At 36.3% G+C, this 14296-nt stretch overlaps 1 protein-coding gene across 2 annotated transcripts in view; it reads left to right on the top strand.

Annotated features, from left to right (window-relative positions):
* Window positions 1-14296, top strand: part of Slc49a4 (solute carrier family 49 member 4) — a 137314-nt gene that overhangs the window by 10342 nt on the left and 112676 nt on the right. For both annotated transcript variants that reach the window (XM_058583498.1, XM_046457926.2), the window contains exon 2: window positions 9505-9598. In XM_058583498.1, the coding sequence (XP_058439481.1) occupies window positions 9505-9598 (94 nt within the window). The remainder of the gene's footprint in view (window positions 1-9504; window positions 9599-14296) is intronic.

Here is a 14296-nt window from a genome sequence, read left to right on the forward strand (position 1 = left end):
TTGATTGTATGTCCTCCTCTGAGAAGTGTCTGTTCAGGTCCTTGGCCCATTTGTTGATTGGGTTATTTGTTATCTTATTGTCTAATTTTTTGAGTTCTTTGTATACTCTGGATATTAGGGCTCTATCTGAAGTGTGAGGAGTAAAATTTGTTCCCATGATGTAGGCTCCCTATTTACCTCTCTTATTGTTTCTCTTGCTGAGAAAAAACTTTTCAGTTTAAGTAAGTCCCATTTGTTGATTCTTGTTATTAACTCTTGTGCTTTGGGTGTCCTATTAAGGAATTTGGAGCCCGACCCCACAATATGTAGATCGGAGCCAACTTTTTCTTCTATCAGACGCAGAGTCTCTGATTTGATATCTAGCTCCTTGATCCACTTTGAGTTAACTTTTGTGCATGGCGAGAGGAGGGGATTCAGTTTCATTTTGTTGCATATGAATTTCCAGTTTTCCCAGCACCATTTGTTGAAGATGCTATCCTCCCTCCATTGCATGCTTTTAGCTCCTTTATCAAATATAAGATAGTTGTAGCTTTGTGGATTAGTCTCTGTGTCCTCTATTCTGTACCATTGGTCCACCCGCCTGTTTTGGTACCAGTACCATGCTGTTTTTGTTACTATTGCTCTGTAATATAGTTTGAAATCTGGTATCGCTATACCGCCTGATTCACACTTCCTGCTTAGAATTGCTTTTGCTATTCTGGGTCTTTTATTTTTCCATATGAATTTCATGATTGCTTTATCTATTTCTACAAGAAATGCTGTTGGGATTTTGATTGGCATTGCATTAAACCTATAAAGAACTTTTGGTAATATCGCCATTTTGATGATGTTAGTTCTGCCTATCCATGAACAGGGTATATTTTTCCATCTTCTAAGATCTTCTTCTACTTCTCTTTTTAGGGTTCTGTAGTTTTCATTGTATAGATCTTTCACCTCTTTTGTTAGGTTGATTCCCAAGTATTTTATTTTTTTTGAGGATATTGTGAATGGAGTGTTTTTCCTCATTTCCGTTTCAGAAGTTTTGTCGCTGATATACAGAAATGCCTTTGATTTATGCGTGTTGATTTTATATCCTGCCACTTTGCTGAATTCATTTATTAGTTCTAGTAGTTTTTTTGTAGACCTTTTTGGGTCTTCTAGGTATAGAATCATGTCATCTGCAAATAGTGATAATTTAAGTTCTTCTTTTCCTAATTTTATGCCTTTAATTTCTTTTGTCTGTCTAATTGCTCTGGCCAGTGTTTCGAGAACTATATTGAATAGAAGTGGTGATAGAGGGCATCCCTGTCTTGTTCCAGATTTTAGAGGGAATGCCTTCAATTTTTCTCCATTCAGAATGATGCTAGCCTAAGGCTTAGCATAGATAGCTTTTACAATGTCGAGGTAAGTTCCTGTTATCCCTAGTTTTTCTAATGTTTTGAACATAAAGGGATGCTGTACTTTGTCGAATGCTTTTTCTGCGTCTATCGAGATGATCATATGGTTCTTATCTTTAAGTCTATTGATGTGGTGTATAACATTTATTGATTTCCGTATATTGAACCATCCTTGCATCCCAGGGATGAATCCTACTTGATCATGGTGCACAGTTTTTTTGATGTGCCTTTGTATCCGATTCACCAGAATTTTATTGAGGATTTTTGCATCTAGGTTCATCAGAGATATTGGTCTGTAGTTTTCTTTCTTTGAGGTGTCTTTGTCTGGTTTCGGAATCAGGGTGATGTTGGCCTCATAGAATGAATTTGGCAGAGCTCCCTCTTTTTCTGTTTCCTGAAATAACTTGAAAAGTGTTGGTAATAATTCTTCTTTAAAGGTTTTGTAAAACTCCGCTGTATACCCATCTGGTCCTGGGCTTTTCTTGGTTGGTAGTCTTTTGATTGCTTCTTCTATTTCATCCATTGTTATAGGTCTGTTTAAGTTGTGAATATCCTCCTGACTCAGTCTGGGCAAATCATATGACTTAAGAAATTTATCAATGTCTTCACTATCTTCTATTTTATTGGAATATAGGTTTTCAAAATAATTTCTAATTGTCTTCTGTATTTCTGTAGCATCTGTTGTGATATTGCCTTTTTCATCCCGTATGTTAGTAATTTGAGTTCTCTCTCTTCTTCTCTTCGTTAGCATGGCTAAGGGTCTGTTGATCTTATTTATTTTTTCAAAGAACCAACTTTTAGTTTTGTTAATTTTTTCAATAGTTTCTTTTGTTTCAATTTCGTTGATTTCCGCTCTGATTTTAATTATTTCTTGCCTTCTGCTACATTTGCTGTTGTTTTGCTCTTCCTTTTCTAGGGCTTTGAGATGAAGTGTGAGCTCATTTATTTGTTGGTTTTTCCTTTTTTTGAGGAATGACCTCCAGGCGATGAATTTCCCTCTTAAAACTGCTTTCATTGTGTCCCATAGATTCCGGTATGTTGTGTCTGAATTGTTGTTTATCTCTAAGAATTTTTTGATTTCCTCCTTTATGCCTTCTGTAACCCATTGATCATTCAGTAACATATTGTTCATTTTCCATGTGATGTAGGATTTTTCCTTCCTTCTTTTATCATTGATTTCCAGTTTCATTCCATTATGATCAGATAAAATGCATGGTATTATCTCCACCCCTTTATATTTACTGAGGGTTGCCCTATGGCATAATATATGGTCTATTTTTGAGAAGGATCCATGTACTGCTGAGAAAAAAGTATATCCACTTGATGATGGTTGATATATTCTATATATGTCAGTTAAGTCAAGGTTATTGATTGTGATATTGAGTTCTATAGTTTCTTTATTCAACTTTTGTTTGGAGGATCTGTCCAATGGTGAGAGAGGTGTGTTGAAGTCACCCATAATTATTGTGTTGTGGTCTATTTGATTCTTGAACTTGAGGAGAATTTGTTTTATGAATGTCACAGCACCATTATTTGGTGCATAAATATTGATAATTGTTATGTCTTGCTGGTGAATGGTTCCTTTTAACAGTATTTAATGTCCTTCCTTGTCCCTTTTGATTAACTTAGTCTTGAAGTCGGTTTTATTCGATATAAGGATGGCCACCCCTGCTTGCTTACGAGGACCGTGTGCGTGGTATATTTTTTCCCACCCTTCACCTTCAGCCTGTGTATGTCTTTTCCAATCAGATGTGTCTCCTGGAGGCAGCATATTATTGGATTTGTTTTTTTAATCCATGTTACCAGCCTATATTGCTTTATTGGAGAGTTTAAGCCATTAACGTTTAGAGTTACTATTGATATATGGTTTGTACTTCCAGCCATGTTTGATTATTTATCTTCTTTTTTTTTTTTAATTAGTTTGTTTCTCCATGATTAGCTTTCCCCCCGCCCTCTGTCTTTACAGAGGCACTTCCCACTGATGGTTTTGGTTATTGTTTTTCATTTCTTCCTCGTGTAGTGTTTTGCTCAAGATGCTTTGCAATGCTGGTTTTCTGGCTGCAAATTCTTTTAGCTTTTGTTTATCATGAAAGATTTTTATTTCGTTGTCGTACCTGAAGTTTAATTTTGCTGGTTTACAGAATTCTTGGTTGGCATTCATTGTCTTTCAGTGTTTGAAATACGTTGTTCCAGGATCTTCTCGCTTTCAGCGTCTGTGATGAAAAATCCGTTGTTAACCTTATTGGTTTACCCCTGAATGTAATCTGCCTCCTTTCTCTTGTAGCTTTTAATATTTTCTCTTTGTTCTGTATATTGGATATCTTCATAACAATGTGTCTTGGTGTTGGTCTACTGTGATTTTGTGTGCTCGGTGTCCTGTATGCATCTACAATTTGTATATCCGTTTCCTTTTTTATTTCTGGAAAGTTTTCTGTAATTATTTCATTCAGCAGGTTACTCATTCCCTTGGTTTGAATCTCTGTACCTTCCTCTATCCCGATGACTCGTAAGTTTGGTTTTTTTATATTATCCCATATCACTTGGATGTTTTTCTCGTGATTTTTTACCAGCCTTTCTGAGTTGGCTAGACTCTTTTCAAGATGATATATTTTGTCTTCATTATCTGACGTTCTGGCTTCTACTTGCTCCATTCTGTTAGTGATATTCTCAATTGAGTTTTTAATTTGGTTTATCGTTTCCTTCATTTCTAGAATTATTGTTTGATTTTTTTTATAATCTCTATCTCTTGATAAAGATGCTTAACTTTTTCTTTTATCTGTTTATGTAATTCACTTTCAATGTGTTCTTTCACTGTTTGGATTTGCTGTCTCGTATCCTCTTTAAGGTTCCATTCCATCTGTCTAAGGTATTCCTTGAGATCTTTTATGACCATTTTTCTAATGACTCTAGATCCTCCTGAATATTTAGGCTGTCCTTCATTGTTTGTACTCCTTTTCTTCCTTGCTTTTTTATGCTGCTCATGTTACTTCTTGTTCTATTTGACTGCTGAGTTACTGTTTATTCTTATAAATTTATTTGATGCTTGGGAGGAAGTATATTAGAAGGGAAGGGAAGAAGTCACTAAAGAGAATGAGAGTAGGCAGGTAGAATTCAAGGAAGGGGGAATAAGAAAATTGAAAAGAAATGAAAAGACAAAAGAAAAAAAATAGAAAATAAAGAAAGAAAAAAAAAATTTTTTAAATAATAAAGATAATAAAAAAATGAAAATTAAAATTTAAAGAAATAATACTACTAATAATAAAATAAAAAAATTTAAAAAAAATTAAAAACATTAAAAAACAGTTAAAGAACAACAACACCAACAAAAAAATGAAAATGAAAGAAAAAGAAAAAAAAAAATAATAATAAGTGCAGTCATAGAGTTCGATTAACTTCTCTTCCAGTAGGTGGAGCTGTGCCCACTGGGCCAAGCTTCTCCTCTCAATAGGTGGGAACCATTCACTGTGCAGCAGCTCTTCCTCCCAGACTGGGCGGGTCTCCAATCCTGAGTGCTTAGGGCCTTCTCTTGTGTTTCCTCAAGCCAGGCCCCGCTCACCTGTGACGCTCACCACAATACTGGCTACACGCCAGGTCTGTTGCTCCTGGGAGCCCTGTTTTCATGAACGCCTGGGCACACTCTCCATGTTTGCCTCCCTCAGACCCTAAGTTTGTAGAGCTTGGGGCTGAGAACCCCCAGCGAATTTGCTTGCCCTCCAGTAGCCACGCCCCCGGTAGCTGGTGCAAGAGACCTCAGTTGTCAGCACTGGTGGGAGCGGTAGCCGGGAGTTCAGCGCCGCGAGTCCCGCGCCACTCCTGATTCCCTCGGTCTGGCTATGGAGCTCACAGGAGAGCTGGGAGGGGCTCTTAAGGTTTCCCCGCTGTGTGGAGAGAGATGGCTAGGGGATTACACACCTGTCGCGCTGGTTTCAATGAAGTTATCTCCTCCGCCCGTGACGTCAGTTCTCTGCCATGGTGGTATCCCGTTCGCCGTGCTGGCGGGGCTGTTTGCAGTGCCGGGCGGTCGGGGCTGTTCGCAGAGGGGGGGGCGGGAGCTGTTCACCTGAGGGGGTTGGGGGGGTCGTTTGCAGCGCCAAACCGCGGGGGCGGTTTACAGAGCCGGGCCGGCAGGGGCCCGGGCAGGCAGCGGCTGTTTGAACGTTCGCCGCCGGGCTAGCAGCGGCCTTTCGGCGGCGGCCGGCGGGACTGGGCCCCTGCGCCTCGTGGCCAAGACAAACTGACACTTCCAATAAACTTACTAGTTCCCAGCAGGTCTCCTTTCAGCGGAATTTTGCTAGAAGTTTCTCAGCAGGTAGCATGTAGGTGTATTAATGGGTCTCTCTGATCCCGTTACTGTGGAGGTATTGAAAGTGCTGCCTCCTCGCCAGCCACCATGTTGGGTCTCCAACATCAAACTTCTACAGATGAAAATTTTAAATTGATCATGTAGGTTTTAACAGGAGATTCAATGTTGCAGAAGAAAAGATCATTGTGAGTATGAAGGTTTAGCAACAGAACCTATCCAGAGTGGAACACAGATAAATAAAGACTAGCAACAAACAAAAAAACATACCAATAGTGAGCTGTGGGGCAGTTTTATGTGGCCCAATATACATATAATTGGAGCCCCAGAAGCCGAGAGGTAAGTGAGAAAGGCATAGAACAAGATGGAGTGATAGGGGAAAAAACAGAGATTTTTTGAAGTAATAGTGGCAAAAAAATATCTGTACTTTATAATAACTATAACCTCTCATATCTAGAAATCCCAGCAGAAGAAACATGAAGAAACTACATAAAAGCACATCATAATCATATTGCTTAAAACCAATGATGAAGAAAAACATCTTTTAAGCATAAGAGCAAAAAAGACTGGAAAATTTTGGGATAGAGAGTAACAGTGATTGGGAGGTTGGGAAGCAGAGAAGAGACCTAAGTAGAAATAAGAAGGTGGAGATACCATTTGGAGACAAACTTGGGAATGTTCATATTATACTGATAATGACTGAGCCCTCCAGAAGGCATGGGGGAAAGGCTTCTGGAGTTGGAGGGTAGTAGAGATGAGTTCAGATTAAGGGATGCAGAAACGTATCCTGGGTTAAGGATGGCCTGTGCATTTTAGAGTGCTTATGTCCAATATAGTGTGATTAGTCTTTATGTTCTCCAAGGTGAATTGGGGTGGGAAGGCTGTGACATTGTAGGGAGCGAGGAGAGAATATTGTCAGGAGCAGAAGAGCTTGTCTTCATTCCATCTGATGGAATTATGGAGCCTGGGCAAGGATGGTCCTCCCAGGTGAACTTTGTTGCAGCAGCTGACTATTCCCTGCTTCGTGTGTGTGTGTGTGTGTGTGTGTATATGTGTGTGTGTGTTTTCCTATCCCTATCTTTACCCTTTATGGAGATTTACACTTCTATATCTAGTGGGTACCCAGTAAAAGGAACTATCTCATCTATTGAAAGGAAGCTTCCTGCTGTGTCTGGATGCCATATTGATTTATTTTTATTTTCAATTATTCTTGTGTAATGAAATTGTTCTGATAATATTTTTCATCATGGTATTTGTATTCATATCCTAATACTGTGACCTTTGAAATCTGCCTATATATAGAAGATCTACATGACTATTTTTTTCGAATAGTGAACACATAAACCATTTATTATCAGTGTGTAATATTATATATACTATACCTATTGTATATACTATACTTTTATATGATTAGCAGTGCAGTCTACTGTTTTGCTGGAGTCCTTATAACTTCTCGTCCCTGGGTGAGATGACATCTTTTTGATTACATGGAATTACATTCATGCCTTGTCCAAGTATGAGTAACATGAAGAAAGCATTCCATTCAAGATTGGGTACCTAACTGGGATAGATTAAGCAACATTTGGCAACAATTAAACAAGAAAGCTTCCATGCTGTGTAAGATTGTTTTAATCAGCTTTTCACAACTTCTTCATTCTTCAAAGTTTATAGTAGCTATTATATTGTCATTCATTTGATTAAAAAGCACAATTTAGTAAAAAGTGTGTTAGCCTTTAGTAGTAATGATGAAAATCTTGGTTATTTGGACCATATGGCTGTAAACAATGCTCCATTACATGTTTACTGGCTCTTACCTTAATTACAAAATATTTAGGAAAACATAAGCATTATGTACAATGTAAGCTTTTTAGGCTCCCAAATCTATAAAATTCCTTTTGGTATAACCTTATAAGATCAATGTTTGCAATTTTAGGATATTTATCACTGTGTATGTACTTTTCATTAATTACACTCTATTTCCTGTGGCTATAATGTGGTTTTAAAATCTATGCTTTGTTAGTAGAAGCAGTAAATGAGCAATATGTATGCATCACTTGTTGCAGAGAAGCACATTATCTGTGGTATTCCTTCTGCCAAATTATATTTATAATATTCAGATTATATAAGAATATTATAAAGTTAACTCAGTTGATATCACAAATTATTCTTAGTGTAGCATGTATCTGCCTATCCGGATCTCAAATTTATTTTCCTTGCTATGTTTGATATGTATAATTATAATTTTGTTGACTCAAAATTAAAGAAGCCTTGTGAAAACCAAACGTTTAACCCCATACTCTCTACCAAAATAAATTTTTTTTTCTGGCAAAAACCAAACATTGCATTAATCATTTAGGTTCATTGTTCATATGAAATGGTTTCAAGGTGATAACTGGATTTGGGAAAAAAATTGAAGGTTGTGACCATCTGTACCCAGACTTGTTATGAGCCACCTGTGTGGTGTGGCTGCCACAAACAGTAAGATAATATTAATTCAGTATTAACAAATGTATTGCATTCCAACAGTAGGAAGACAGAGTTCCATTATATTATCCTGTCAGTATTGTGTCTATTTCTGGTTACCTTGTTTGTACACCAAACATATTTGTATATTCTTTTTTGCCCCTTTTATCCACATGACTGACATTGGCATACATTTTAAAAGTAACTGATTATATTTGAAATGCAAAGGCCCAAACTATCTGATGCATATTATTTTCTGAAGTTCTAAGCCATGCTTTTTATTTTTTAACACCATTATCCTTTAAGCTGAAAACCATCTGATAAATTTAAAAAAAAATAGAAAACTGTTATTGTATTTATCAGAGAGTCCTAAGGGATTATTTTCTTTTTTTTAAGAGAGAGAGAGAGAGAGAATTTTTAAATATTTATTGTTTAGTTTTCGGCGGACACAACATCTTTATTTGTATGTGGTGCCTGAGGATCGAACCCAGCGCCGCGCGCATTCCAGGCGAGCGCACTACCGCTTGAGCCACATCCCCAGCCCATAAGGGATTATTTTCTATTACCCAATAACAAGCATTAGTATGAGTTTGTCCTGATTATTAGATAAAATATATAGTTGGCCAGTTGTTACTTTTTTGAGAAAATTTAAATTAATATAGTTAATTAAATTAAAACTTAATTGCATCTGGGCTTGGTGGCACATGCCTGGAATCCCAGCGGCTGGGAAGGCTGAGGCAGGAACATGGCAAGTTCTTGAGTCAAAGCCAGCCTTAGCAACTTAGCAAGGCCCTAGGTAACTCAGTTGGATCCTGTCTTTAAATAAAATGAAAATAGAGCTGAGAATGTTGCTCAGTGATCAAGTGCCCCTGAATTCAATTCCCGGTACCCATCCACCCCAAAAAACACCTAGTCACAGTACACCAATAAAAATAGTAATAATCTGTCACATTAAAATACTCTTTAGGGACATAATAGAGGGTTTTTTTAATTAGCTCCTTACATTTGAAAATTAGAATTTTTATATTGGAGATATAAAGTTAAAATATCTAGTCTTTTAAAATTATTTTCTACATTTTTACTATTATATCTGAACAAAATATTCTATATATTCATTTTGTAAAATAAGAGCTTTATCATTAATATAATCATTCCAGTTTTCTATTAAAGTTAAAATCATTTCATTTTCAGCATGTAGGGTTGTGTTTATATTCCTTTCTCATGTTGAGGGTTATAGAGAAGAGTCATAATACTAGAATATAATATTTATTACATTAGTCATCAGTAAGAAAAATATTTCTTTTTAACCTTGAATTTACTTAAGTGAAAATAGAGACTAATATGGATGTTTTGGTTTATTTATAGGACTCCGGGTGACTGTGCTTCTGACGTCGTTCCTTATGGTTTTGGGAACTGGTCTAAGATGCATACCTATATCAGACTTAATGCTGAAAAGACGGTAAATCCTCTAAGTTTTAAAAAATTTTCCTGCATTTTTATCTTTTATTATAAGCACATAGTATATGTTTAATTGTAAGCTTTTAATAAACAGTTACATTTTTATGGTCAGTGGAGGGTTACTTTATAGAAGCATTTATTTTTTTTACCCTAAGTGATGATTTGTTCAGTTTCTTGTCATATGTAAGGCACTATACCAATTATTGTGGAACTAAAAGAACAAGTTAATTTTCATACTCTTCTGAAACTATAATAACCATGATAAAATGATAGAACACACTCTGTATGAGAATATGTGATATATATATATATATATATATATATATATAGCCATAGAAGACGTATAAAATTACCCCATGAGACAAAGCTGAGGGTATCAGAAAGATGATTTTTTGAAGGAGTCAAACTAGGCATTGAATGATTAATAGAATTTTTATTTATTTTTAATTTGTTCTTGTTAGTTTATACATGACAGTAGAATGTATTTTGACATATTATACATACATGGAGTATAACTTCCCCTACTTGTAACTGTACATGATGTGGAGTTATATTGGTTGTGTATTCATACATGAACATAGGAAAGTTATGTCTGATTCATTCTACTGTCTTTTCTATATCTACTCACCCCTTCATTCCCCTTTGTCTAATCCAATGAACTTCTCTTCCCTCCACCCCTTTTTTGTGTTTTAACATTGCATATCAGAGAAAACATTTGGCCTTTGGTTGTAGGTGATTGGCTTATTTCACTTAGCACGATTAGTCTCCAAGTCCATTCATTTACCAGCAAATGCCATAATTTCATTTTTCTTCATGGCTGATTAATATTCCATTGTGTATATATACCACAATTTTTTATCCATTCGTCTGTTGAAGAGCACCTAGGTTGGCTCCATAGCTTAGCTATTGTGAATTGAGCTGTTAGAAACATTGATGTGGCCGCATCACTATAATATGCTGATTATAACTTCTTTGGGTATATGCTGAGGAGTAGGATAACTGGGTCAAATGGTGATTCCATCCCTAGTTTTCTGTAGAATCTCCATACTGTTTTCTAGAGTGGTTGCATCAGTTTACAAACAGCAATGTATGAATGTATCTTTTCCCCCACATATTCACCAACATGTATTGTTACTTGTGTTCTTTAGTTGCTATTCTGACTGGACTGATATGAAATCTCACTGTAGTCTTAATTTTTTTTTCTCTAATTGCTAGAGATGGTGAATGTTTTTCTCATAGATTTGTTGACTAATTGTATTTCTGATGTGAAGTGCCTGTTCAGTTCCTTTACCCATTTATTAATTGGTAATTTACTCTTTTGGAGTTAAGTTTTTTGTGTTCTTTATATGTCCTGGATATTAATGCTGTATCTGAGGTGCAGGTGGCAAAGATTTTCTCCCACTCTGTAGATTCTCTCTTCACATTCTTGATTGTTTCCTTTTCTGTGAAGAAGCTTTTTAGTTTGATACCATATCATTTATTGATTCTTGATTTTACTTGTTGCTCTTTAGGAGTCTTGTAAAGGAAATTGGTTCCTAAGTGGATATGATGGAGATTTGGACCTACTTTTTCTTCTCTCAGGCACAGGGTCTCTGGTCTTATGCCGAGGTTCTTAGTCCACTTTGAGTTGAGTTTTGTACGGGGTGAGAGACAGGGTTTTAATTTCGTTTTGCTACTTATGGATTTCCAGTTTTGTCAGCACCATTTGTTGAAGAGGCTCTCTTTTCTTCAATGTATGTTTATGGCACCTTTGTCTAGTATCACCTAACTGTATTTATGTGGGTTTGTCTCTGTGTCTTCTATTCTGTTGCGTTGATCTACATGTCTGTTTTGGTGCCAATACCATGCTGGTTTTGTTACTATAACTCTGTAGTATAACTTAAAGTCTGGTTATGATGCCTCCTGCTTCACTTTTCTTGCTAAGGTTGCTTTGGCTAATCTGGGTCTCTTATTTTTCCAAAATAATTTCATGACTGCTTTTTCTATTTTCATAAAGAACACCATTGGAATTTCAATAGGAAATTGCATTAAATCTATCTAGAGCTTTTGGTAGTATTGCTATTTTGACAATGTTAATTCTGCCTATCCAATACCATGGGAGGTCTTTCCATCTTCTAAAGTTTTCTTCGATTTCTTTCTTTAGTGTTCTGTAGTTTTCATTGTAGAGATATTTCACCTTTTTTGTTAGATTGATTCCCAAATATTTTATTTTCCTTGGGACTATTGTCAATGGGTAGTTTTCCTAATTTCTCTTTCACTTGATTCATCACTGATATATAGGAACACAATTGGTTTATGGGTGTTGATTTTATATCCTGCTATCTTGCTGAATTCATTTATGAGTTCTAGAAGTTTTTTGGTGGAGTTTATTGGGTCTTCTAAATATAGAATCATGTCATTGGCAAATAGAGCTAGTTTGAGTTCTTCTTTTCCTGTTAATATCCCTTTAATTTCTTTCTTCTGACTAATTGCTCTGGCTAGAGTTTCAAGGACTGTGTTGAATAGAAGTGGTGAAAGAGAGCATCCCTGTCTTATCCCAGTTTTTAGAGGGAATGTGTTCAATTTTTTTCTTCCTTTAGAATGATGTTGGCCTTGGGCTTAACATATATAGCTTTTACAATGTTGAGGTATGTTCCTACAATCCCTAGTTTTTCTATTGTTTCGATCATGAATGAATGCTGAATTTTGTCAAATGCTTTTTCTGCATCTATTGGGATAATCGTGTGATTCTTGTCTTTAAGTCTATTGATGTGATGAATTGTGTTTTCCAATTTCCGTATGTTGAACCATCCTTGCATCCCTGGGATGAATCCCACTTGATCACAGTGCACAATCTTTTTAATATGTCTTTGTATGCAATTTTTTAGTATTTTATTAAGAATTTTTGGGGGCTGGGGATGTGGCTCAAGCGGTAGCGCGCTCGCCTGGCATACGGCCCGGGTTCGATCCTCAGCACAACATACAAAACAAAGATGTTGTGTCCGCCGAAAAATAAAAAATAAATATTAAAAAAAACTCTCACTCTCTCACTCTCTCTCTCTCTCTCTCCTGTCTCCTCCCCCTCTCTCTCTCTCTCTCTCTTAAAAAAAAAAAAAAAAGAAGAATTTTTGCATCTGTGTTCATCAGGGATATTGGTCTGAAGTTTTTTTTTTTCCTCAATGTGTTTTTGTTTGGGTTTGGTATCAGGGTGATACTAGCTTCATAGAATAAGTTTGGAAGGTTTCCTTCCTTTTCTGTTTCATGGAATAATTTGAGGAGGATTGATGTTAGTTCTTCTTTGAAGGTCTCGTAGAACTTGGCTGAGAAACCGTCTGGTCCTGGGCTTTTCTTGGTTTGTAGGCTTTTGATGGTCTCTTCAGTTTCATTGTTTGAAATTGATCTGTTTAAATTTTCCATGTCTTCCTGATTCAATTTAGGTAGAATGGAAAAATCTTATCTTTAAGATTTTCTATTTTCTTAGAGAATAAATTTTCAAAATAATTTCTGATTATCATCTGTTTTTCAGTAGTGTCTTTCATGATATTTCCTTTTTTGATAAATGGAATTTTGAGAACCATCATTAGGGGAATGATATTCCAAATTGGGGAATAGCAGGAGTGAAGGCCCATAGAAGGCAGAAAACAGAGGCCTTTTCTGGGATGGGTAGGTAGTTTCATTTGTGTGTAGCAGTGTTTGCAACTGGGGTCCATGGACTTATTCTTGTGGGATGCAAGGTATATAAAGATTTTAAGATTTTGTTCTCACTTTGCTTATGATATTAAAATCATTTTACCAGTAATAATCTGCAATAAAATATATTTATATTGATTCGTCTATAAATTACTTAAATTGATGTTTCTTAAACTGAAGTCCTTGGATATGGCCTTGAGAGTCCTTGAGAAATATTTTCCCTTTTAATAAGATCCATAAATTATTTAAATTTGGGTGACTCTAGTCTATAGACTAAGGTGTAAGAATGGATATAAAAAGATGAGGTTAGAAAAGGATATTCTGATGATGAAAGTTATTGATGTCATTCTGGAGAATTGTTCTGTCTTCCCTGGCAAGGTGAAAGCGACTTCAATTCTTATACAGAGAAGTGATAGTATCAAACCTGTGTTAAGAAAACTCCTGATGGAAGAATGCGGGGTTGATTTCAGCAGGTAAAGACTACCATTAGAAGACCAGGAAAGATGCAGTGAAAGCCCAAGCTGAAGTCATTCTTTTGTTTGTTTATTTACTCACTTATTCATTAATTCATGCATTCCACAAAATTCAGTGGGTTCCTACTGTGTGCCACACTCTCTGCTGGGAATTGGAAGTACAAGAGTGAGCAAAACAGACAAAAATTCCTACTTTGTCGATTAGGGGAGACTGACAGTAAGCTAGATAAATAAGTGATATATGTTATAAGGAGTAGGGGAAAATAGAATAGGAAAGAAAGCTTTGAAATGTTGAGGAAAGGATGGTGAGATTTCAGGAAGACCTTACTGGGAAGATAATCCTCTGGGATAAAAACTGGAAGGAAATTATAAATGATGTAGTATCTAAGAGATTAGCATTCCTGTGTAGGGAGAACCACAGTGTAAACAGACTAGAGGGGGAAAGAGCATACCTGGAAGGGAGGCCATTGTGGCTGGAGATAAATGAGTGACTTCATGGGAAGCATAAAGCCTGAGGGTAGAGCAGTTATGGGTGGTGGTGGCAATGTGGGATCCAA

This window comes from Marmota monax, unplaced genomic scaffold (genome assembly GCF_021218885.2).
Source record: "Marmota monax isolate L192 unplaced genomic scaffold, Marmota_monax_Labrador192_F-V1.1 WCK01_AAM20220418_F8-fsc00052, whole genome shotgun sequence".
NCBI lineage: Eukaryota > Metazoa > Chordata > Mammalia > Rodentia > Sciuridae > Marmota > Marmota monax.